Raw genomic sequence first — 23100 nt, 5'->3', positions numbered from 1 at the left:
TTTGATGAGATGAGTGATGACCAGCTCAGTGGCTCACATGGACTCAGGCTCAGTTCTTTCACAGGCCTGCCACCTGCACCCACGTCCACCCACCTGAGAACTGACTTCTCACCGGAAGCCAGTGTATGGAAAGTGAGATGCTTATTTCTCATGGTGTTTTCTCAGAAAACTCAGATAGAAGAGAGAGAGTCCAACCGGCATTGGTTCAACTGCTTTATCTTACTTAGGGAGATAAGCTTAATAAGAACACTCTCGGCTGGGGCCTGATGACCAGAGCAAAGTTAGTTTTTGATTTATGAGTACACTTACTATCTATACTCTGAACATCCACATGGCTTCAGTTTCTAGAAGGTAGAAAATCCATCTACAAGGAAAACAAAACAAAACAAAACAAACAAAAAAACAAGAACAACTCATGCTCAGGCTGAAACTTGCTTCCTCTTTCTTTATCTCAGTGCCAAGGTTAGAGAACCACAAGAGATCTTTAAAACATAACCTCTGCACACATTCTTAGAAAAGAGCTCTGGGAACTGTGTAAGCAGGTCAGGTGGGCTGTGCTCCTTGCTAGAGTTACTAACGGAACCACTGAGTGTTATTTTAAGCTGTAGTTAACTTTCAGTGAGAAGTCTGAAGGGAGGATGAAATGCATATGAATAAAGGGGGAATTTGTCTTTCTTTGATTGGAGAAAATGAATGGGGCAGAGTCCTTTGCTGTGTCTGAGTGGGAATGGCCTATATCACCCAGTTCTTGCTCCTCCTGCTTTTGTTGGGTGAGGATAAAGGAATAACTGAGCTACCAGAGTCAGAAAGGCAACCATGACCTTCGCTTTACACATGCCATCAGCGCTTTATGTGTCTGCCTCTACCCACTCCAGCTAAATTCTTGAGAGCAAGGATCTCTTCATTTTGTATCCATAGACCGACTATAGTGCTGGTTTATAGTAGGTGTGCAGTAAATGTTTCCTGAATAAATAAATGAATGAAATTGAGGCAAAAAAAAAAAAAAAGAAAAAGAAACAACACACACACAAACTCACTGCCATTGAGTTGATTCCAACTCATAGCAACCCCCATTGGGTTTCAAAGGCTGTAAGTCTTTATGGAAGCAGACTCCTTCATATTTCTTCCATGGAGTGGCTAGTGGGTTCAAACCACTGATCTTTTGGTTATCAGCCAATTGCCTTAACCACTACCAGAGCTACTGAAGTTGAGGCCAGTGGTTCTCAACTTCTGCTTGCATCAGAATAATCTGTGGAGCTTGTTAAAATACATACTCCTGGGCCCCACACCCAGAGTATCTGGTCTGTGGGTCTGGGGTGGAGGCTAGAATTTGCATTTCTAACAAGTCCCCAGGTGATGCTGAAGCTGCTGGCCAGGGACCACACACTGAGAGAACCGGTGTTATAGACTGGTCTCCGGGGCTGGCTCTGGTTAGCACAACTGAGCCCTTTGTTGAAATAAAGAACTCACTGGTGAATTGATGGCTGTGAAAGAACAAACCAAAAAACCAAAGCCACTGCCATCAGGCTGATTCTGGCTCACAGTGAGCCTATAGGACAGATCAGAACTGCTACATAGGGTTTCCAAGGCTGTAATCTTTAAGGAAGCAGACTGCTACATCTTTCTTCCAAGGAGCTGCTGGTGGGTTTGGAGTACTGAATTTTTGGTTAGCAGCTGAGTGCTTTAACCACTGCACCACAAAGATGCCTTCAGAAAGAACACTGGACTTGAAATCTAAGGACCAAGGCTTGAGTTCTGGCTTTGCTGTTTGTGAGCAGTGGTACCCTGATCTTTGTGAGTTGATTTCCTTATGGGACTAAGAACTGTGTGATCCACCTGAGAGCTGCCCCACCCAATTGCTGTGAGAACCAAATGAGAATACATATGTGAAGATAGTTGGTAAATGCAGAGGTCAGATGTAAATTATTATAGGAACAGAACTTGATCAAGCTTCTTGCCTTTTATGAGCTGAATAAAGATTTAACTATAAAAGAATGACAAATATGACAGGGAAGTAGGGCAAATACAAGTGAAATAATTAGAGCAGATATTCAGACAGGGTGTAACAAAGTTTGAATTGTTTTGTCCATAAAAGGGCTCTAGAAGTTCAGATGAGTATGTGTGTGTATGCATGCCTGTATGCATGCATGTGTGTGTGATATAACTGATTGGGTTCTTGGCATTTTCATGACTAGAGATTTTCCTGCTAGGTCCTCTTTTGGGCGCATAGTATGCATATTCCCTTCAATGGTTAAATCTAAGTTCTCGGGTCCCATCTTTTCTCTCCTGCAGGGGATGCTCTAACTTACCACAATGGATGGAAGTTTACCACTTTTGACAGAGACAATGACATTGCCCTCAGCAACTGTGCCCTGACGCATCATGGTGGCTGGTGGTACAAGAACTGCCATTTGGCCAACCCCAATGGCCGATATGGGGAGACCAAGCACAGTGAGGTAGGTGACAGGCACACATCTCTTTTGTCCCTTCTCCTGTACATGTGAGCCCCCAAAGAGACAGTTTCTAGATTAGTTTGGCTGTTTCTCTCCTTCTCATGTTTCTAATCAGGGCAGTAGAGCTTCTCCTTCAGGTTCTGTGGTCTTGAGGTCATGGGCCTCCCTGACCATGTGCCGTGACCTGTCTGCATGCCCACTATTGCTCAACATTTGCTTAGGAGCAGAGCTCAGGCTGCCCACTTCTGTATAACAGCAGATGATGGGGGTCACACATTGTGCCATTTGACCTATCCGTACATGGACGCTTCATAACTCTTTCTAGTTGCTCTCCTCGTTAGACCAGAATTATTTTCCTCAAGTCCTTGGATTCCAGGTACAATAGAGTCCTTTCTGCCTCAGGTCAGACTCACCCTTGGATGTAGTTCACCCAGAGCTACTCAAAGTCTGCATAGTAGAACAAAACAAAAGAAAACAAAAAACAGTTGCTCTGCAATTGATCTCAACTCATGGTGACCTCATGTATGTCAGAGTAGAACTGCACTCCATAGAGTTTTTGGTGAAAACTCTAAAATAGAAGTATATTGCCAGGAATTTCTTCCAAGGCACTTCTGGGTAAATTCCAACTTCCACCAGTTTGGTCAGCAGCCATGTGTGTTAACTGTTTGTACCACCATGAATACCAGTCTGCCCACTGCGTTGTGCTAAACCAGTCTCCATGTCAGAAGTGTGCATACCAGAGCTAAGAGTCCATGAGGGCTCCTGTCCCCTCCTTGGCTCTGAAACTTTACTGTGAGCAATTTCTCCCACCTTCATGATCTGTGCACCCCATCTGGACTCCTCACCAGCTACTGGGCATCTCCTGCCTGCTTTCTTGCAGCTTCTCAAAAATCACATCTTTGTTCCTATTCATCATCAATCTGCCATCTTCCATGAACCCTTGGAGTCCCCATCCTGAATTTCTCATTTCCCATTCTAGCCCCCAGGAAGCCACCTCTCCCCTGAACTCACTCCGTACCAGTATTACTGTAAAAGCTAGCACATCTAAAGTATAGGTACATATTGATTACTTTGGCCCTGGCCAGGCTGCAGGGACTGCCAATCCTTGTGTGATTTTTCAAATGGAAGAAGAAATTTCCCCTCAGGGAAACCAAGGAGGGTGGGCCCATGAATCATTCTGGCAGCTTGTGGGCTGGCTCAGGGAAGCCTGTGATCAGAGATCAAATATTTGAAATGAGCAGCTAGCGTGCCCCGAACCGTCCTGATATTTGCTAATAAAAGACATTCATCTGGTTAATGTGCTTTCCACAGTCTGCAAGGCATTTAGCTGCTTGTTTATTATTTACCTCACAAATTAAAATACGTAAAATTGGTCACTTGGGCTCTTTATTGGCCAGGTTGCAAGGTTATTAAGTGAATTAAATATTATTGCGCTCACCAGTCAAAAGACATAAAATGAAATTTAGTTTTCAGCGGGCTATTTGTTACCCCAGAGCTAATATCCAAACAATCTAAATTGAAAATGATTTTACACAATTGGCCAATTAATATGTTTATTTTTGCCTTTTATTTATTTATTTTTTGGAAGGAAAAGAGGAGAGCAAAGATAATTTGATCATTGCTGGCCAGGTTGACCCAAGTGATCTTTGCCTTTCGCTGGCTTCATCCGCCTTCTGGACTCACACCCTCATCCTCCTATGCAGGCTTGGAGGCCAGTTGGCTTCCAAGTCATCCGTCTGTCTAACCCCAGCTGCCCAGCAGAGGGCGCATTTTTTTGAGCTTGACCCTTATCTCCCTTATGGTACACTTCCCTCTGCCTTTCACCATTTGTTTCTCTTTTTCTCTGTTTAAGGCATTTGACTGCTAACCAGAAGGTTGGTGGTTCAAACCTACCAGCCACTCCACAGAAGGAAGATGGGGCAATGTACTTCCATAAAGATTTATTACCTCAGAAACCCAAAGGGAGTCACTATGAGTTGGGATAGACTCTATGGCAGTGAGTTTGGTTTTGGTTTGGAAGCAGAGAAAGGGAGTCCCTGGGTGGCACAGTTAAGAAAGTTTCTCAGTTTGAGAACCTTTTGGAAAAACAAGCCAACAAACAAAAAACAGCCAGGGAAAACCCTGTGGAACACAGTTCCACTGTGACACACACGGGGTCACTGTGAGTTGGCATTGACTTTTTTAAGCAGAGAGGGAGTGGTTTCACTGGCCAAGGAACATTTCCTCATACCGTAACCCACCCCACTACTTCTCAAATGCCTCTTCTTGATGTTGGCTTCTTTATGCAGGGAGTGAACTGGGAGCCATGGAAAGGACATGAATTCTCCATTCCTTATGTGGAGTTGAAAATCCGCCCACATGGCTACAGCAGTGAGCCTCTCCTGGGCAGAAAGAAGAGGACACTTGGAGGAAAGACAAGAACATTCTGATGGCCCATTTGAGCAATTGCTGCATGAGTGAGACCAGCCCGGGTTGGGGCTGCACAGTCCTGGGGTGGGGCAGATGGTGGTGACTGGCGAATGGCAGTTTGAAAGACTCTCAGCCTCTAGTTTCTGAGATCTTTGGATTATCTGTAGGGCCTGTGTGGTTCAAAGCATATCACTAAACTTCAAGCCACAGATGTCCCTGCCCTGCACCTGCTTTATTGCCCATCTGATACTATCTATACTGGAGGCCCTGAATATCAACAATACAGTTGATGCACAGTGTGCATAAGTAGGACAGAACTGGAAGTGCATGGTTTCTCAGCCTATCTCCAGTAACAGATATACTTGATTAAAAGAAATGTCCAGTATTTCACCTATTAGAAAGTTCTAGATTTTTTTTTTTTTTTTTTTTTTAAAGCTCTCCTAATACTAATCTTCCCTCTGGAGAGAAGCACCAAAGAGGGGTTCTAATTACCAAGGGGTGAAGGCTGAGGTAGCTTGATGCTTGTTACTTGCCTGTTCCCATTGAGTTTTGAGGAAAAAGGTATAAATCGCCTCCTTCCTTTCAATTGCTGGTGCTTTGAGGAAGAATAAACGGAACAAAAAGAGGCCCAGATGGATTCGCTTTTAGCTAATACTGACTAGTACTTAGCATGCTGGAAAGCAGAGCTGCCACGTTCCTGCTATTTTTAAGTGCCCCCTTTCCAGGTATTTGCATAATCACTTTCATAGATCTGCAGATGTTGTGAATAAATTCTCACTCATTTTAACTTCATAAAATTTGACTCTCTTGATAATTGGTTCCTCCCAAAGACTCTTCTATGACTCTCTTTCCTGTCCCTCAAGCCCTCAGCCTCCCTCCTCCCTGGGTTCCCCACAGTGTTGACCCCTGGGTTTTCTGGAGTCCCTTAGTACTGGGGCGCTTACTGTTTGGAGACTTGGCAAGGTCAGAGCCTTTTTGCTTATTTCCCTATCATTGGGGAAGAATTTCTGTAGCGAATACAATGACCATTGAAATAACTTAAATTCCTATTCAAGAAAAAAAAAATAGTAATAAACCACTTGATTTGAAAAAATTTGCCTTGTATTATTTTCTTCACTTAAGTGCACTTGAATTCTAAATTTAACCTAAGTGCAAGTGAAGGTACAATTTGTGCATTATAATGGAATGTGGTTGGCTGTGGTCTCTTTCTTGCATGATGGCAAATAATAACATTGGGAATTTCAGAGGAGGGAGTGAGTGGTAAGGAAAACAGGTGCCATAAAATCTGTAGTCCTTCTCCAGGACTGTGGTGGAGTTTATTGCTTTGATTTCTCCAGGTTTTAGCTTCTGGGTGAATGCCAAGCCATACTCCCAAAACATTGTTTGTCAACCTTTGATGTTTTCAGCAAGGGGCAGTGGTGGTTCTGTGGTAGAATTCTCTGCTTCCATCGTGGAGCCCTGGATTTGATTTCCTCCCAGTGAACCTCATGTGGGGCCATCATTTGACTGTCAGTGGAAGCTTTTGGGTTGCTCTGATACTGAACAGGTTTCAGCAGAGCTTCTAGATTAAGACAGACTAGGAAGAAAGTCCTGGTCATCTATTTCTGAAAATGAGTCAGGGAAGACCCTATGGATAACAACAGTTTGATCTGCAACTGATCATGGGGATGGGGCATATGGTAGTTCAGTTTGTGTGTCAACTTGGGTGGGCCTGGTTGAGTGGCTGGGCAGCTGGTGGTAGTTATTCCCCATGATGACACTGGCAATCAGCTCCATGGTGGGATCTACCACAAGCAGCTGCCTTTGGGATGTGGTCTGCTTCCTGTAGTTAAGCAGAAGCCTTGGGAAATGTTCTCTAGCTTATGGCATGCATGGGCTCTGTATGTTGTCGTGTCGTTCAGCAGCCTGCTACACTCTGCTGACCTTGGGACTTAAAACAAACTTGAATTAATGGCCTGCTGGGTTGTTTGGTAACATTGGGACTATGCCTTTTACTTGTCAACCTTGGGCTTCTCAGCCTCAGCAGCCAGCAGCTGTCTGAGTGAAGAAACGCCTCTAGTTCCAGTGGGCCAGGAGCAGGAGGCAGAGCTGGACCCCCAGGTTGAGGGGTTTTCCCCCAGCCCCTAGAGCCTGGCACTTTGAACTTGAATTTAAAGCCTCCAAACTGTAAGAGAATAAACTGTTTTTTAAGGCCATCCCATTTGTGGTATTTTCTGTTAGAGCGGCCCTAGGTAATCAGAATAGGGCAGTACTGAGCAGCATTTAATTTTGTTTCGCAAGGGGTTGCCATGACTCTGGGGCCAACTCAACAGCAACTAATAACAACAAGAAAGTTTTCAGCTCTTTTCTCCCTAGCACATAGTGAGCAATGCCACAATAACTGCTAGATCTGATAATCAGTGACTTAAATGAAGTATAATCTCAGTGTTGTGCTTACATGTTGTACATTGATTCCGTAAGAATTTACTAAGTGTCTGCCTGCTCTGTTCCAGATTGTGTGCTAGGCACTGGGGAAACAAGTCAGCCACAGAGGTGAAACCACAGAGGTGAGCAAGCCAGATATGGTTTTGTGCTTTGATTGATTGATTGATTGATTCATTCATTCATTCACTCACTCATTCAACAAATATTGGTTACACCCTGTTCTGCTAGTTTCTGTTCTAACCACTGGTGTAGAAAAAGAACAAAACAATCTTCCTGCCTTCCTGCTTTTATTCTAGTGATGGAGATGGACAGTAAACAAGTAAACAAACAAATGTATAATTTCAGGGAGTGATAAGTGCAGAGGAAGAAGTAGAAAGCAGAGTGAAGGGCTAGAGAGTGGCGACTGATGGTGGAGTGTTTTGTGACTGGGGCAGTGTTTTATGAAGGGAGTCTTGTAGAGGTCTTTCACATGAGGAGATTTTTATGCAGAGACCCACTGGGTTTCTTCTGTTCTTGATCCAGCTTTGTCAGGGTCTGAGCCCAAGACTGTCTTCTCATCTGTCTTAAAGGTCCCTCCTACAACTTCCAGAAGGAGTCTCCTTCCCTTCTGCTGTGTCCCTGACCTTGTTTGCATGTTGAGTGCTCACCTTGCTGACTCAAACCTTGTGCTCATCCCAGTGGCTTTAAGCTTTTTAGAAAAATATCTTCTTTGTAAAGTGGATCCAAACCCAGAGCCTCATTTAGAGCCAGGGATGGTGGGCCATGCTTCCCAATTAATAATCTGCCTGTTAAACGTGCCGGTTGAAACCAGATTGCTGGGCCCCATGCCCAGTCCAGCTGGTATAGTAGGTCTGGCCTGGGGGCTGCTGCTGAACTGTAGGCTACACATTGAGTGGCTCTAGTGTATTCAGCGGTAAAGATCTCACTTTTCATGTGGCATCCCCGACTTCAGTCCCTGGCCAGTGCCCCTTGTGCCAGTGCACCCATCTGTCAATGGAGGCCTGTGTGTTGCTATGATGCTGAACAGGTTTCAGTGGAACATCCAGGGTAAGATAGACTAGGAAGAAAGGCCTGGCAGTCTGCTTCTGAAAACCAGCCATGAAGACCCTGTGCATCACAGTAGTCTGATCTGCAACCAGTTAGGGGGAGAGTGCATTTTGTTTTGTTGTATATGGAGTCCTGATGAGTTGAGGGCCAACTCCATGGCAGTTAGCAACAGCAGCTCTCGTGCAGAAGGCCGCGGTTGACCTTTAGCTCTGATGAGACTGTTATGGCAGTAGATTACAAAGTACATACTCTTGTGTTCACTGACCCCAGCATTTTCCCACCACTGACCAAGAAGAGGACTTGCGAGAAACTGGAGTTATTCCTTCCTTTCTTTTGCCGGTAGGACCAATGCTGCTTTGAAGACAAGGGGTGGAGACAACCCTAGCTGACCCTTCAAGAATTCTGCTGGGGGCAGTGTAGTGCCTTGGGAAGCTCATATTTAAAGAGTGTTTGAGAAAAACATTCCAGCCCTAAACCTGTGCCTAATCTCATTTTAACGTGATCAGAGCTGGCAGCTCCCACTCTGGTAGCTGAATACAGACTCAAGGAATGAGTTTCTGGGAGACCTGCTTTGCAGAGGGCCACTTTTCTTGGAGCCAGGTTAGGAGCCGTCAGACCTTTGAAGCTTACAGGGGCAATTCCTACTCATTTAGGGCAAACCAAAGCAAACAAAAGTTGTCATAAATGGACAGGCTGTACGCCAGGTACTAGGGTAGAATCGAGGAGAGAAGTAGCACGAGAATTTGATAATGTTCCCAAGGCATTGCCTATTATGTGCAAGGCACTAGCATCTGCATGGTGAATATCAAAACAAAAACAAAAACAAAAAACCAAACTCACTGCTGTGGAATAGGATCCAACTCCTAGTGACCCCTCCTTGGGTTTCCCAGGCGGTGTCACCATGAAAGTAGATTGCCCAACCTTCCTTCCCAGAAGTGACTGGTGGGTCTGAACTGCCAGCCTTCTGGTTAGCAGTCAAATGCTTTAGGCACTACGCCACCAGAGCTCCTGAGGGTTGAATAGCAGGGGCGAATTATCCAATAAGCAAGGAAAGCACAGGCTCACTTGTGCTTGCTTAGTAATCTATAGTGAACAATTTCACCAGTTTCACGTTTTTCACCCCAGATGTGGTAAAGCCCATGTGAAATTGTTCATTAATGAGTACTAAGTAAGCACAAGTAAGCCCGTGCTTACCTTGCTTACTAACTAGGTACTCTGTTGCTGTCAGGGATTAGATATTTGAAAAGAGGCTTCCTTTTGTAGGAAGGTCCTGTGAGGTTGGGATAAAGACAGATAGCAGCCATATCCAGAAACAGAATCTTTGATGTGGTAAAGAAATGTGAAATTATTCACTACAGGTTGGTAAATAAGTACAAGTAAGCCTGTGCTTACCTCACTTATTGGGTAATCTGACAATGATGAACAGAACATAGCCCTTGCCCTTGAGAAGTTGGCAGTGTGGTGGGGAGAAAGCGTGGGAACCAATCATGACAGCACACAGGAGAGCAGCGCCCCGAGAGCAAAGCAGGGTGACTAATCTGGCCTGGGGGCTGGAGGAAGCCTTACTGGGATAGGGCTGGCGTCAGGTCTGGAAGGATGAGCCTGAGTTTGCCAGGGGAGAAACACAAGGCACAGGGGAGGGGCACAGCACCTCAGGTCAAGGAAATTCCATGGCCAAGATGAGAAAGTGTGGAGCATGGTGTGTTTGACGGAGGGACAATGCTTACTTAGTGGGGTGAGGGGTGCTTCCTGGAGAGATGGGCAGTACCTGTTGCTTCCAGACCTCACTATTCATCAGACAGAACTGGAAACTTTTACATACACAGTTGCCTGGCTCTACCTCCAGAGACTGATGTAACTGGTCTTAGGTGATTCTAACCCAGATGATACAGCCAGGGATGATACAGCCAGGATTGAAAAGTATTGCTAAAATGAAAGAATTTGGAAACAGTCTGGTGGCAGTATAGACAATAGGGTTTTGGGGAGGGAATAGAGATTCATAGACAAGTTAAGGGCTATTGGCAGTAGTTCAGGCAAGAGATAGTGACTTTTTGGGCTGTGGCAGAAATGGTGGGGAAGGGGAAGAGGGAACAGATTAAAGAGATATATTTAGGAGGGAGAATCAACAGGATTTGAGGAGGATGGGTGGATGGGAGAATATGACAGAGTACAATTTGTTGTTTTTGATAGCAGCTGCTTCTGGGAATAGGACCCCAGAGTTTATGTTTGCTGAGAACAGTTGAGAGCTCTGCTTTTTAATTTAGGTGTCTCAAGGACTCACACATTCTTGAAGTCAGAAAAGTTGAAGAAGCCAGAGAGATAACAAAGAATGACTCAAAGAATTGTGACCAAGGGGATGCCATGAAGGAAAAGGACCAAGTGTGGTGTGTGGAAAGAGAGTGTGCGTGGACAGGCAGACACGCTGCAGAAGGTGTAGCAAGGCAGAAAGAAAAGCAAATGTAAACACTGAAAAGCTCTCGGTGAAGCTTAGTCCTTAGCTGTTGTTGTTATGTGCCGTCGAGTCGGCCCCGACTCATAGCGACCCCTCCTTGGGTTTCCGAGGCAGTATCACTACGGAAGTAGGATTGCCCAACCTTCCTTCCGAGGAGTGGCTGGTGGGTTTGAACCACCAGCCGTCTGGTTAGCAGGCAAGTGTCTTAGCCACTATGCTACCAGAGAGGTTCAAACCCACCAGCCACTCCTTGGAAGGAAGGTTGGGCAATCCTACTTCTATAGTCATACTGCCTCGGAAGCCCAAGGAGGGGTCGCTATGAGTCAGGGCCGACTCCACCGCAAACCACAACAACAACAACAAAAAGATCTCCAAGTCATTATCTTAAGCCCTTCTCCAGGGCAGTAGAGATCAGGAGTGCCAGAGGCCTCGCTGTAACCAGTCAGGCCAGCAGATGGCAGTGTTGTCATAGCGGGAGCCTCTCACTTGGTCCCCACTTTCCTGCATTAAGGGAGCGTTCTGGAGGAGCCCCCTTTTCTTTCTTTCCGGGTAATATTGTCTGGAGCGTCAGTCCATGGGATCCAGCTGATCATCCAGCCTGTGCTTGGTGTATGTTCAGGCAGTTGTTGCTGGAAGAATGCTCAAAAGTAATTCCTGGAACATACCCGGAAGAGATTGCCTAGTGAGACCTAGACTCCATCTCCAGACCTGCAGTATAGGGCGGATGGTGACACGCAGGCGGTCAGAAACGCCGGCAAACGGAAGGAATGAGGAGACATCCCTGCAAGGGATTTTGGGCAGTTCCTAATTTGCCACTGAATTCCCTTCCCAAAGTCCTTCTGTTCGCTAGTTGGTTGTTTCTATGGGGGAAACACAGAGAATTTAGGATCCCAGCATAGCCCATGAAAACCTGCTTATTTGACCCATTGCTGTGAGCTGATTCCAACTCATAGCGACCCTATAGAACAGAGTAGAACTGCCCCATATGGTTTTCATGGTTGTAATCTTTAAAGAAGCAGATTGCCACATCTTTCCCGTGGAGCACCTGGTGGGTTCAAACCACGGACATTTAGGTCAGCAATAGGGCACTTAACTACTGCACTACCAGAACTCCTTGTTTATTCTATAATATAAATAGACTGAAGTGGACTTATAATGACAAAAACAGAAATTTGCAATATTGTAGTTTAAATAAGGATGCAAAATGGAATGAAAACTGTTCTTTATTTTTGGTAAGTGAAGAAAGTGAGGCTTAATTAGTGAGTGAGGAGGCAGAAGAGGCTTGCTGTGGGACATCCAAAGGAGACATCTGGGCATTTTAAAGGCCGTGGACAGGGCCCTTGATTGCGTTCACCATGTTTCCGGATCAAAGGATGTGCTTCTGCAAGCTGAACGGACTTTAAGGAAACAAAGTCAGTGAGTTGGCCTGCATGCATTACGTCAGACTGTGTGTGGAAGGAGCACTGGAGTAGGAGTTGGGGACTCTGGTTTCTGACCCAGGCTGGATAAGTTGGCTTAGCATCTCTGGTCCTCATTTTCTTCATTTATAAAATAGGAATGCCATTAACCTCTGATATTGCTCTTTTTGTGTTATAAAGCACTTCTGGAATTAAAAGGTAGTGAGGCCTTGGATCCTTGTTCTTTACTTTCATTCAAAACTTTTGATTTTTCTTTTCTTGCCTTGATAAAGGTGTATCTCTAGCTGACTCTAAAGTATATTCGCTATGACTGGCCACCAACAAGATGCGCTGGTGGTGCAGTGGTTGAAGTACTCAGCTGTTAACCAAAAAGTCAGTGGTTTGAATCCACTAGTTGCTCTACAGGAGAAAGATGTTGGCAATCAGCTTCCATAAAGATTTACAGCCCGATGAGGCCTCACTTTCTTCACTTACCAAAAGATGAAGATATTCCACTCTGTCCTGTAGGGTCCCTATGACTCAGCCTCCAGAGTTTTGGCCACCAATAAAATTATTATGGCTCACAAATGGAAACAAAACACTCCATCACTCATCTGTCATTTTGTTGTACTGTGGTGGCTTGTGTGTTGCTGTGAGGCTGGAAGCTATGCCACCAGTGTTTCAAATGCCAGCAGGGTCACCCATGGTGGACACATTTCAGTGGAGCTTCCAGACTAAGACAGACTTGGGAGAAGGAAGGGGCCATCCACTTTTCAAAGAATTCAATGGCACCTAACAACAACAACACAAATGGAAGAAAGAGAAAGGGAAGAGTGAGAAAGATATTTTCTTGAGCATTTGATAAAGAGTGGGAAAGTTAGTGATGTTAAAGGAGAGTCTGTGTACATTTCCAAAAGCGTTTCCTTGGGGATGATATTAATTGAACTGTAGGCAGCAAAAGCCAGTAGCAAACAAAGCATGAGCCTGCCATGGTAGCACTTCCCAAACTGTTCCAAGGACCCTTGTTCCTCTAGATGTGCTAAAACTAGTTTAATGGTCAGTTGAGTTGGGAAAAACCCTGATTTAAACAGAGTTAAACCAGTTTCTTTATAATAGTACCTTTGAGAACCTGTAGAGTGATACATGCTCTTTGGATCTCAAGGGGGAGAGGGGAGTCAGACGCAGTAAATTACTTATTTGCAAACAGAACTCTTGTTTTCTGAGTATCTAGATGGATGGTCTTTCTGAAAGCCTGGTTCAGGGAGCATTTGAATCTACCCAGAGAGCTTGTTAGGAGACCAAGTTGTCTGGCCCCATCCTAGACCAACAAATCAGACAGCATTGGGGAGAGAGGCTGGGAACCTGTTCTTTTAAGAAACACTCGAATGATTCTTTTTTCCCTTCTTATTTATTTAGCATATAGTACATGTGAGGGGCACTCCCTGTGGCACAGTGGTTAAGTGCTTGGCTGCTAACTAAAAGGTTAGTGGTTCAAACTCATCAGCTGCCCCATGGAAGAAAGATGTGGCAGCCTGTTTCTGTAAAGATTTATAGCCTTGGAAACCCAATGGGACACTTGTGCTCTGTCCTGTCGGGTCACTGTTTGTCAGAATTGACTTGACAGCAATGGGTTTAGTTTTTTTTTGGTTTGGATGTGCCAGACTCCATGCTAGGCACTCATACATACCAGAGTCCGGGACTCTAGTTTCCAACCCAGGCTGGGTAAGTTGGCTAGCATCTCTGGTCCTCATCACATACAGGGATGAATAAGGCAGTTACAGTTGTAGCCTCATAAAGGCTAATTCCAGGGAAGGGGGTGATAAGGGTAGAGTACTATTATAAGGGAAAATAAACAGTTAAGATATTATCTCATTTGGATGTGATGGGGAAGATTTGTGTGGCAGTGATGTAAAAAGTATGGAATACTTCACCAAAAATGTGTGACGAGAATTATGAATTAGATTCCTCATCTGTCAAATGAGCATAGAAATCCTGACCTTGACAGATTTGTGTCACACAAAACCCAGTGATTCTTTTGCACATTTAATTTGAGAACCAGTGATCTAGTTGGACTGGTGTCTAAGAGAAATGTGTTTTAAGGTGAAAAAGACATCGACTCAGAGTCTTTCCTGATTTGGGCACCAGGTGGCACTGTCATCCTAGGGTGGCTGGGTTGTAGGCTGAGGCGACAGAGGCCAAGCAAAACCAAACTCTTGCCTTTGAGTCAATGCTGACTCATGGCGACCTCACATGTTACAGAGCAGAACAGAGTTTTCTTGGCTGTAATCTTTATGGAAGATGATCCCCAGATCTTTCTCGTGAGGAGCCACTGGTGGACTTCAGCCTCCAACGTTTCAGTTAGCAGCCGAGAGCATTAACTGTTTGCCGAGCCCAGGGGATGCCTTCACACTGTAATCTATACATACATTGCCTTGGAGTGGGACCACTCAGCAACCCTGTCTGTATTCTCTAGTTTCTGCTTTCCCAGTTCCTTCCCTCTCCTGACTATTATGCAAGTCTCAGGACAGCTCCTGGGCGATCTCCTCCACAGCCTGTTCTGATTTGCAGTTCCCTCTAAAGAAGCACTGACTGTCATTATGTTTGCTTGGTTGTCCCCAGCTCATGCTGTAAGCATCCCCTACCCACACCCCCCCAGGGCAACTCTGTGTCCCCAGCACCTATGAGCTTGGCACATAGTGGACACTCAAAAATGTTTATGGAAAAAATAGCTTCAAAAAGGGGTTAGATGTGTGCATGGTCTTTCCTTAATGAAGCATCATTGTGAGATTGCTCTGATGTTTGATGTTCACCCCTCTGAACCTTAGAGACAGAAAGCTATGTTGAATGAACTTTTTTTTTTTTTTTTCCAGTTTTGTAATCCTGTGACTTTGAATTTGGGAATAATATGAAGGGCAAAGGGCAAGGAGGCCAAGCACAGATGCTCTGGTGAATTGAGAATGCTGATTAATAAAAGCAAACCAAACTCACTGCTATCCAGTCAATTCTGACTCATAGTAAACCCCATTGGGTTTCAGAGGCAGTAAATCTTTAGGGAAGTAGATTGCTGCATCTTCCTTCCACAGAGGGCTGGTGGGTTTGAACTGCCAACCTTCTGATTAGCAGTCAAATGCCTTAGGCACTATGCCACCAGAGCTCCTAGTATTATTGCAAATCCACGTTCACACCCCAAGGTCAGGTTGAGGCTGGGCAGGTGGAGCTGAAGTCACTTAGCCCTGGATTCCTCAGGTGTGCAGTGGCTGCTCCTCCCAGATGTTTCCTAGGCAATGTTGCCTCCTTTATACTGGAAAGTTTTGAATGTCCGGGGGGGGAATAAAGAGGGAGGGAAATGAAGAGTCTCCGCTCTCTGTTTGTGTGGTGGTGGGGAAGGGAGCCCAGGAACAAATGGAAACTACAGAAATACCAGCCTGCCTTGGGGGAGATGAGACAAAGGGTGAGTCTGTACTATAGGCCTTTTTTTTCAAGCCCTGGTTAAAATTCAGTAAACAAACTGTTTTTCCAACTTGCCGTTGAGTCTATCCTGACTCATGATGACTCCACATGTGTGAAGTAGCACTGTGCTTCATAGGATTTTCAATGGCTGATTTTTCAAAAGGTAGATTGCCAGGCACCTCTGTGTGGACTCAAACCTTCAACCTTTTGGTTAGCAGCTGAGTCTGTTAACTGTTTGCACCACCTAGGGACACTTAAATCCTGGTTAAAATACAGTAAACAAAGTGTTTTGCCAGAGTGTTTGACCACTCCCCCCAATGAGCTTCTAGACCTATTTTGTTTAGTATTGTAGCCAGTACTCACATGTGGCTATCAGTACTTGGAATATGGTTTAACTGAGCTACTGGACCTTTATTCAAATTAATTTTAACAGCTATGTGTAGTCAACAGCACCATATTGGACAAAGCACTGCATTTCCATCACTCTGAGTTCTAGTGGCCAGCCCTGCTCTCTGGTTTCTGCTTTAATGGAGAGCATAGTCTCGTCAAGGGAGGAAGCAGGAGCATCCAAGGTGTTCCATTTCATAACCAACGCAAAGCTATGGCAGCCTTGAAAAAGAGACACCTCTACACAATACACACCCATGTATATGTGTACCTATATTCATCCCTAGTGGCCGCTATGGAGGCCTTTGATCCCTCCCTCCCCAGCAGCATATTTAATTCAGAAGTCTATTTTTATTTAGTTTTTGCTATTTTCTCCTCTTTCCTTTAAGAAGACATTGATTGACCTCGTTGAAGAGAAAGTTCTCTGAGTGTTGCCAAGGAACAGCAGTGTTTTCTCCTGTAGCCGGCCCCACTGAGGGTATCTGGTCTCCAAGGCCGTCTGTCTCAGGCAGTCGAGACAGCACTTCATTCCTGCTCCTCCGGCCTGTGGCTTGGCCAGGTGAAGGTGGTGACTGTGCAGGGCTGAGCCTGTGTGTCCGGAGGGAGCTGCTGTATCTGTCACTTGTGAGTGATGTCCAAGAGAGGGCAATACTTAATATCACAAAGTCATAATTGAGTCCCAGTAAGAAGATCAAACATGGCTTTTCATTTTATTTAAATAAGTTTCTCTCTTGTGTGTATTTGAATTTTACAGGAAAAAAAATACTGACAAATACTAGACAACTTTGACTATCTATATTCTTCTTAAAAATTGACTGCCTTTTCTCTACAATGCCCGCCCCCTTCCCCCACTCCCCCCAAAAAAGCTAACCCATTGAGCAACGGAGAAACCTTCTCTGACCCTGTCTGCTGTGTGGCTGAATCTGGTCTGAGGACATCCTGGCCTGGGGGGCCTCAGCCCCAAGTCTGTCCTGGTGTAGAAAGGCCCTTCTCTATGAATTCTCTGTATGCCTTCATCAGCTTAGATCTATCCAGATCAGCCAATGCAGACTCCAGTCCTGAGGGGGCAGAGGCTAGAGAAGAGGAGCAAAAATCCCCCCATGGAGATGTGATGCTAAGAGAGAATAAGAGAATAAAGCCTGAGAGGAGAAAGACAAGAATTAAGTGAGGAGAGAGGAAAAACCAAACACCAAACTCACTGCCATGGAGTTGGATCCAACTCATAGTGAACCCTCCTTGGGTTTCTGAGGTGGTATCACTATGGGAGTATATTGCCCAGTCTTCCTTCTGAGGAGTGGCTGGTGAGTTTGAACTACCCGCCTTCTGATTAGCAGTCAAATGCCTTAGGCACTATGCTACCAGAGCTCCTTGAAAGAGGAGTACGCATTAATAGTTACTTCTATAGGCTCCATTCACACATCCGTTGACTAAACCAAAATTTGAGAGAGCCTGTCAAGTGCCTGGCACTGATCTAGGTGCTCCAGTGAAGACTGTAGGGGAGGTTGGGCGTGGGGAAGAGTTAAGTCCCATTCAGGCTTCGGGTCTTCTGGGTCTCAGGCTATGGAAGCAACCAAGGGAGTTTCTGGATAACTCATGCCTGCAGCTAGAGCAAGTCCTTTGGGTTAGGAGACAGCAGAGACACTTTATCAGGAGACAGAGGCCTCATCATGGCAGTGACAGCTGAATGCTATCTTAATTCAAACTAGCAGCCAGTTGCCATGGCAACTGTTACTTGTGTGGTCCCTGATCCCTGTGATCCATTCTCCTAGATCACGTCTGACACCCAATTTTAGCTGTTAGCTTCTTGCCTCCCCCAAGTCATCCCTTTGAGGAGGACTGAGGGCTGGAGATGGAAAGACAACTCATCCCAGTGGGCAGCAGAAGTGGGGAGGTGTGTGCGTTTGGTGTGGAAGACAATTAGCCATCCTCTGAAGAGGGCAGCCAGGTATTCCATGACAATTCTATGTGACAAAGAGATCAGAGAGTACTGCTTGCTCTGGTCAAAGGGCTGAGAGACCTGAGTGCCCAGGGAATTGAGGGCCACTTTGAGTTTGAGGATGAATGAGACTGGTTCTAAAATATATGCAGGCCTATCATTTACAGAGTCACCTGTTGGAAGACCCTGGTTTAACCAGCACCATCAGATGCTCACCTTCCATAGACCTAGATACACCTTGAGAGCAGATGGGTACCAGGTGGTCCAAGTCAGGAAACATAATGCATCTTTCCGCTAAAACAATCTTATAAAATTTTGTTTTTTGTTCTGATAAATACTATAGGTTAGCTCTATTAGTAATTAAATAGCAATCTAGCCACCATTTATAACAGCTTCTGTGGGAAAATATTTCAAGAGAGTGATGCAGCAGATTTGCAGATTCTTTTAGCACAAATTGCTCCCAAATAGGGAATTGTCCATCTTTATAATATTGTCAATACAATCAAAATACCAAGCAGCTCATCATATAAGCAGATTAACTCTGCCTCCCAACCTCAACTCAGTAGGGAAAAGCTCTCCTTAACTCACTGCAGATCTAGTTTATTTACATGTCCTTGCGTACCTCGGTACACGTGTCAACTTGAACCTTGGTTCTGCATGCACTCGTTTGCAGAATTTAATACCTAACTCTCATCATTGCAGCAATTTGTGGGCTCACTGAGAAGAGAAGGTCACTTGGGGGAATTGGCGAGGTATTTACAAGTTTACCTTTGACATTACAAACCCAACAGGATCCACAGATAGTGATGAGTACCTACGGTGTGCAAGGCATTGGCCTGAGCTTCAAGAAAAATATCAGCAGACATCCATATAGCTTCATTCTACTTTCACTTAAACTCTGTTACATCTGCCTCCCACCTACAACATACTATGCATCCATTACAACTTTAAGAGGTCACTTGCAGTGTGCCTTCTGCGAACTTTTCCAGTGGTTGTCTTAATTCCTTCCCCCCTGAAGCCATTAGATTACACAGGAGATACCCAGCTCAGGAGTAACATCTCCTTATCCTTTCCATCTGTAAAATATACATGGTACAGGTACACAGCTGTCATCCACTGAAGTCAGTGAGTGGGTTTCCATAGCTTTCTAGCAGTTACTACCAAAAGCTGTTTGTTCTTGCTTGGAGAAGGATACCTTGCTGAGTGCTTATGAGGGAACCATCTCAAAGAGAGGTTCTGGACAATGTTAGATACCTAGTAGAGGTAATGAGGATCTTGCCATGAGTTGCAAGAAAAATAGTTTTCAAATAATTTTGATCCATCAGCTTTTTGGCAAGTCAGGGGTGAGAAGCACAGGCACTGAGTGCATCTGTATAAATATACACAGAGATGGGGCCTGTACCAGGTTGCTGGAATGTCCAAATATGAGTTTTTCCAGTAAAAGTTTCTGTAGGGATAGGAATAGGAAAGCACACATCTCTAACCTGAGTTATGTATAGAACTGATGGTGCACAGAGGCCTTCCCTGTTTTTGTAATTGTGTTTATGTGCCCAGATCTGGCCAGGCCTTTCCATGAAACATTTTTTGCAAGAGTAGACAATGTATTGTCTTTCACACAATGCCTGGCATAAAGTAGACAAATAGACATTCAATGACAATTTGATGAACAGAATGTACTTGCCTATGTACCTGTTGCCTGAATATGTATGTGTGTGCACTGCGTGCACACTTGGGAGCCATATCAAGACCTATGGGTAGATGTTCTTTGTGTTTTTGCATATGGGGTATGCCAGATACAGGGAGAAGGCATACTTGGGACTGTTGTAAAGAGTATTGCCATCAGACACATAGCTGCCAAGACCGTGTCCAAGAATAGTCCACGTGCTTCCCTGGGAGTGCCACTCACTCTGAGGTTTGTTCCTTGGTCTAGTAGTTACTCTGTGGACATGAGAGCATCATTTCAAAGATTCCTGCTTTCTACCCTGCATGGCTGGAAGGAAGCTTAGCTCCTAACTAGACAGGCAGTGATGGCCTCTTCTCCATCTGGAGAAGCTTGGGCTGGGCAGAGATCCAGAGGTCTTCTTCATCCTTCTTCTTCTTTTTCTTCCTCTTGTTCTGCTCTGGCTGTCGGCCACTCTTGCCTGGCTGGCTCCAGCAGCAATGGCAACAAATGAAGATGAGTGTGAGGATGACCAATAATGGCAGCCCCAGGAGGACTCCCAGGCAGATGGTGTTGAAAATACCTTCTTGGTGTTTGGTAGTAATGGTGTCCCAGATGGCGTTGAAGAAGGAGCTGATTCTTTCCATGGTGCTTGGCTAGACTGGAGCCAGAGGATGCTTTCAGCTGACTAGCAAGTTCTGGGCTCAAGAGAGCACAGTCTTGATCACTTAATTTATTCCTCTTCTGGCTTTGGGTTCAGGCATGCCAATGGTAGCACCTGAGAGACAAAAATAGACAATTCAAGAGAAATGCATTGGAAATGTTTCATAACTTTTAGTAACATTATAGATTTAACGCTTAGGAAAAAAACCAAACCAAACTCATTGCCATCAAGTCGATTCTGACTTACAGTGACCCCTTTGGGTTTCCAAGTGAGTAAAACTTTACGGAAATTGATTGCCCAGTCTTCCTTCCATGAAGTGGCTGGGGGGTTTGTACCACTAACCTTTTGGTTAGCAGTCAAATGCCTTAGGCCCTACACTACCAGAGCTCCTTTAGGTTAGGAAAGGGGAAAGGAATTGAAGATTTCCAGAGTCTACTGATAATTGTATTGAGCTCAATAAACAAAGTAAATGTATACATTTAGTGAATAAGCATTAACTAATTCTGTGGCATAGTGCCTAAGGCATTTGACTGCTAACCAGAAGGCTGCTGGTTCAAACCTACTCCTCAGAAGGAAGACTGGGCAATCAACTTCTGTAGAGATACTACCTTGGAAACCCAAGGAGGGGTTGCTATGAGTCGAATCAACTCGACAGTAGTGAGTTTGGTTTTGGTTTTATGCACACTATGTTAGGTAGCATAGTGCCTAAGGCACTTGACTGCTAACCAGAAGGCTGGCGGTTCAAACCCACCAGCCATTCCTCGGAAGGAAGGTTGGGCAGTCCTACTTCTGTAGTGATACTGCCTCGGAAACCCAAGGAGGGGTCGCTATGAGTCAGCCGACTCGACAGCAAATAACAACAATGTTAGGCTTAGGATATAAAGATTAGTAGTGTATCTGATCTGGCATATAGTAGGTGCTCAGTAATTTTTGATTAAATGAATCAGTATGTCTGGTCAGATTTCTGGTCAGGGATTGGCTCCCTGGATGCTCTACAATAGTTCTCAATTTCCTTTCTACTGACGTTCACCCGACAAATGTTGAATACCCACTTCCGTATAGGATAGCTTTTTTCCTACCCTTCTATGAACACAACTTGCCATTATCAACAACTATTAAAGCTGAAACACAAGATGAAATGTCTCAGTGCCTTTGATAGGGGACTTGGACCTCCCAAGGCTAAGAGATCATCCTCATCCTGCCCCCTCCTGCTTTTCTTTCTTCTCCACATCTCCTCCCCTCCTTGTATCCCACTCCTGGGCCTGAGGAGGACCCACAGTGCTTTGGCAAGACCTCCTGAGCTTCCAGGACCTCCTGAGGCTGGGAGGACGAGGAGATACCATTTTTGCTACTCCTGTCTGCTTTCTACTTTCTTTTCCCTGGTCACCTTCATCTCTGCTTTCCATCTCCCCACCAAATACTCTCAAATATCTTTCCATGCCTGTTTCCTCACCATCTTTTCTTCTCATTGGAAAAGGATCCTCGTAAGGCTGCTCAGTGATGAAGCTTTGGAACTAGAGGTTTGAGGACCCTGGCGATGTGGTTACCTAGTGCCTCTCTAACACAAGATACTACAGATGGGATGGCTTGAACAAACAGAAGTTTATTCTCTTAAGTTTGGAGGCTTTAAGTCCAAGTTCAAAGTGCTAGGCTGTAGGGGCTGGGTTAAAGGCCCTCAGCCTTGGGCTTCAGCTCTGCCACCTGTTCCCGGCCCACTGAAGCTAGAGGCTTTTCTTCACTCAGACAGCTGCTGGCTGCTGAGGCTAACAAGCCCAAGGTTGACAAGTAAAAAAGGCACAGTCTTGATGTTACCAAACCACATGGCAGGTCATTAATTCAAGTCCATTGGAAGTCCCAAGGTTGGCAGAGCATGGCAGGCTGCTGAATAACAGCACAGCTACATGCAGGGTTCAAGCATGTCTTAAGCTGGAGACTATTCCCAAAGCTGCTACTTATATATGGGAAGCAGACCACATCCCTAAAGCAGCTACTTAGCTGCTTGTGGTAGATCCCACCATGGAGATGATTGCCAGTCTCATCATGAAGAATAACTACCACCAGCTGCCCAGCCACTCAACCAGACCCAGCCAAGCTGACACACAAACTTAACTACCATACCTGGGTACCTTCCTACTCCTATCTTGAGCTCAGCTTATTGCTGGGGCCATTTTCCTGTTTGCTTGTACAGAAAGGCCAGTGTTTCCTTGGCACTCTTTACCTTTGCACATGTACTCTAAGACTCACCTTTCAAGTAGAAAGGTCTGAGAGGCTGAGTTCAGTTCTGGAATCCACAAGGTCTTGCATCTGAACAAGACTCTGAGGACAGGAGTGATTCAAGGAAATTTAAGAGCCTTCTTGGTGCAAGATATTGCCCTGGACCCAGAGATCAAGCAATCATTGATTTTCCTATTGGGGACCCTCAAGATCATCCTGTCCAACTCTCTAAATTAAAGATTAAGAATCTGAGGCCCAGAGCAGTGAAGTGACATCAAGCTGTGATGAAAACCAGATCTCTAGACAATAGGCCTAATGCTCTCTCAAGGCTCTGAACAGCTGGAGGAACTAAGGCTGACAATGATGTTGTTGTTGTTGTTAGGTGCCTTTGAGTTGTTTCTGACTCATAGCGACCCCATGCACAGCAGAACGAAACACTGCCCAATCCTGCGCCAGGTCCACGATCCCTGCTATACTTGAGTCCATCATCGCAGCCACTGTGCCAATCCATCTTGTTGAAGGCCTCCCCCTCTTTCGTCGACCCTCCACCCTACCAAGCATGACATCCTTCTCCAGGGAATGATCCCTTCTGACAACATGACCAAAA

The 23100-nt window shown here is 45.1% G+C and overlaps 2 protein-coding genes across 2 annotated transcripts in view; one reads left to right on the top strand and one right to left on the bottom strand.

The window, feature by feature from the left end:
- The window catches only part of TNN (tenascin N), an 83365-nt gene extending 78483 nt beyond the window's left edge, over positions 1-4882 (top strand). The window contains exons 17-18 of the mRNA XM_042781814.1: positions 2293-2456; positions 4742-4882. Coding sequence (XP_042637748.1) covers positions 2293-2456; positions 4742-4882 — 305 coding nt within the window. The remainder of the gene's footprint in view (positions 1-2292; positions 2457-4741) is intronic.
- Positions 4883-19968: 15086 nt separating this feature from the next.
- KIAA0040 (KIAA0040 ortholog) lies at positions 19969-20262 on the bottom strand. Its single transcript, XM_007947088.1, has one exon. It carries the CDS (start codon positions 20260-20262, stop codon positions 19969-19971), a length of 294 nt encoding a protein of 97 aa, XP_007945279.1.
- Between the last annotated feature and the right edge of the window lie 2838 nt (positions 20263-23100).

Source organism: Orycteropus afer, unplaced genomic scaffold (assembly GCF_000298275.1).
Source record: "Orycteropus afer afer isolate SDZICR_OR568_19922 unplaced genomic scaffold, OryAfe1.0 scaffold00175, whole genome shotgun sequence".
Classification (NCBI taxonomy): Eukaryota; Metazoa; Chordata; class Mammalia; order Tubulidentata; family Orycteropodidae; genus Orycteropus; species Orycteropus afer.
The sequence above is the reverse complement of the archived record's forward strand: the minus strand, read 5'-3'. Positions and strand labels throughout refer to the sequence as shown.

What these genes read in the sequence shown, in the direction of transcription:
- KIAA0040 (XM_007947088.1), bottom strand. Translation starts at nt 20,262, where the DNA reads ATGGAAAGAATCAGCTCCTTCTTCAACGCCATCTGGGACACCATTACT.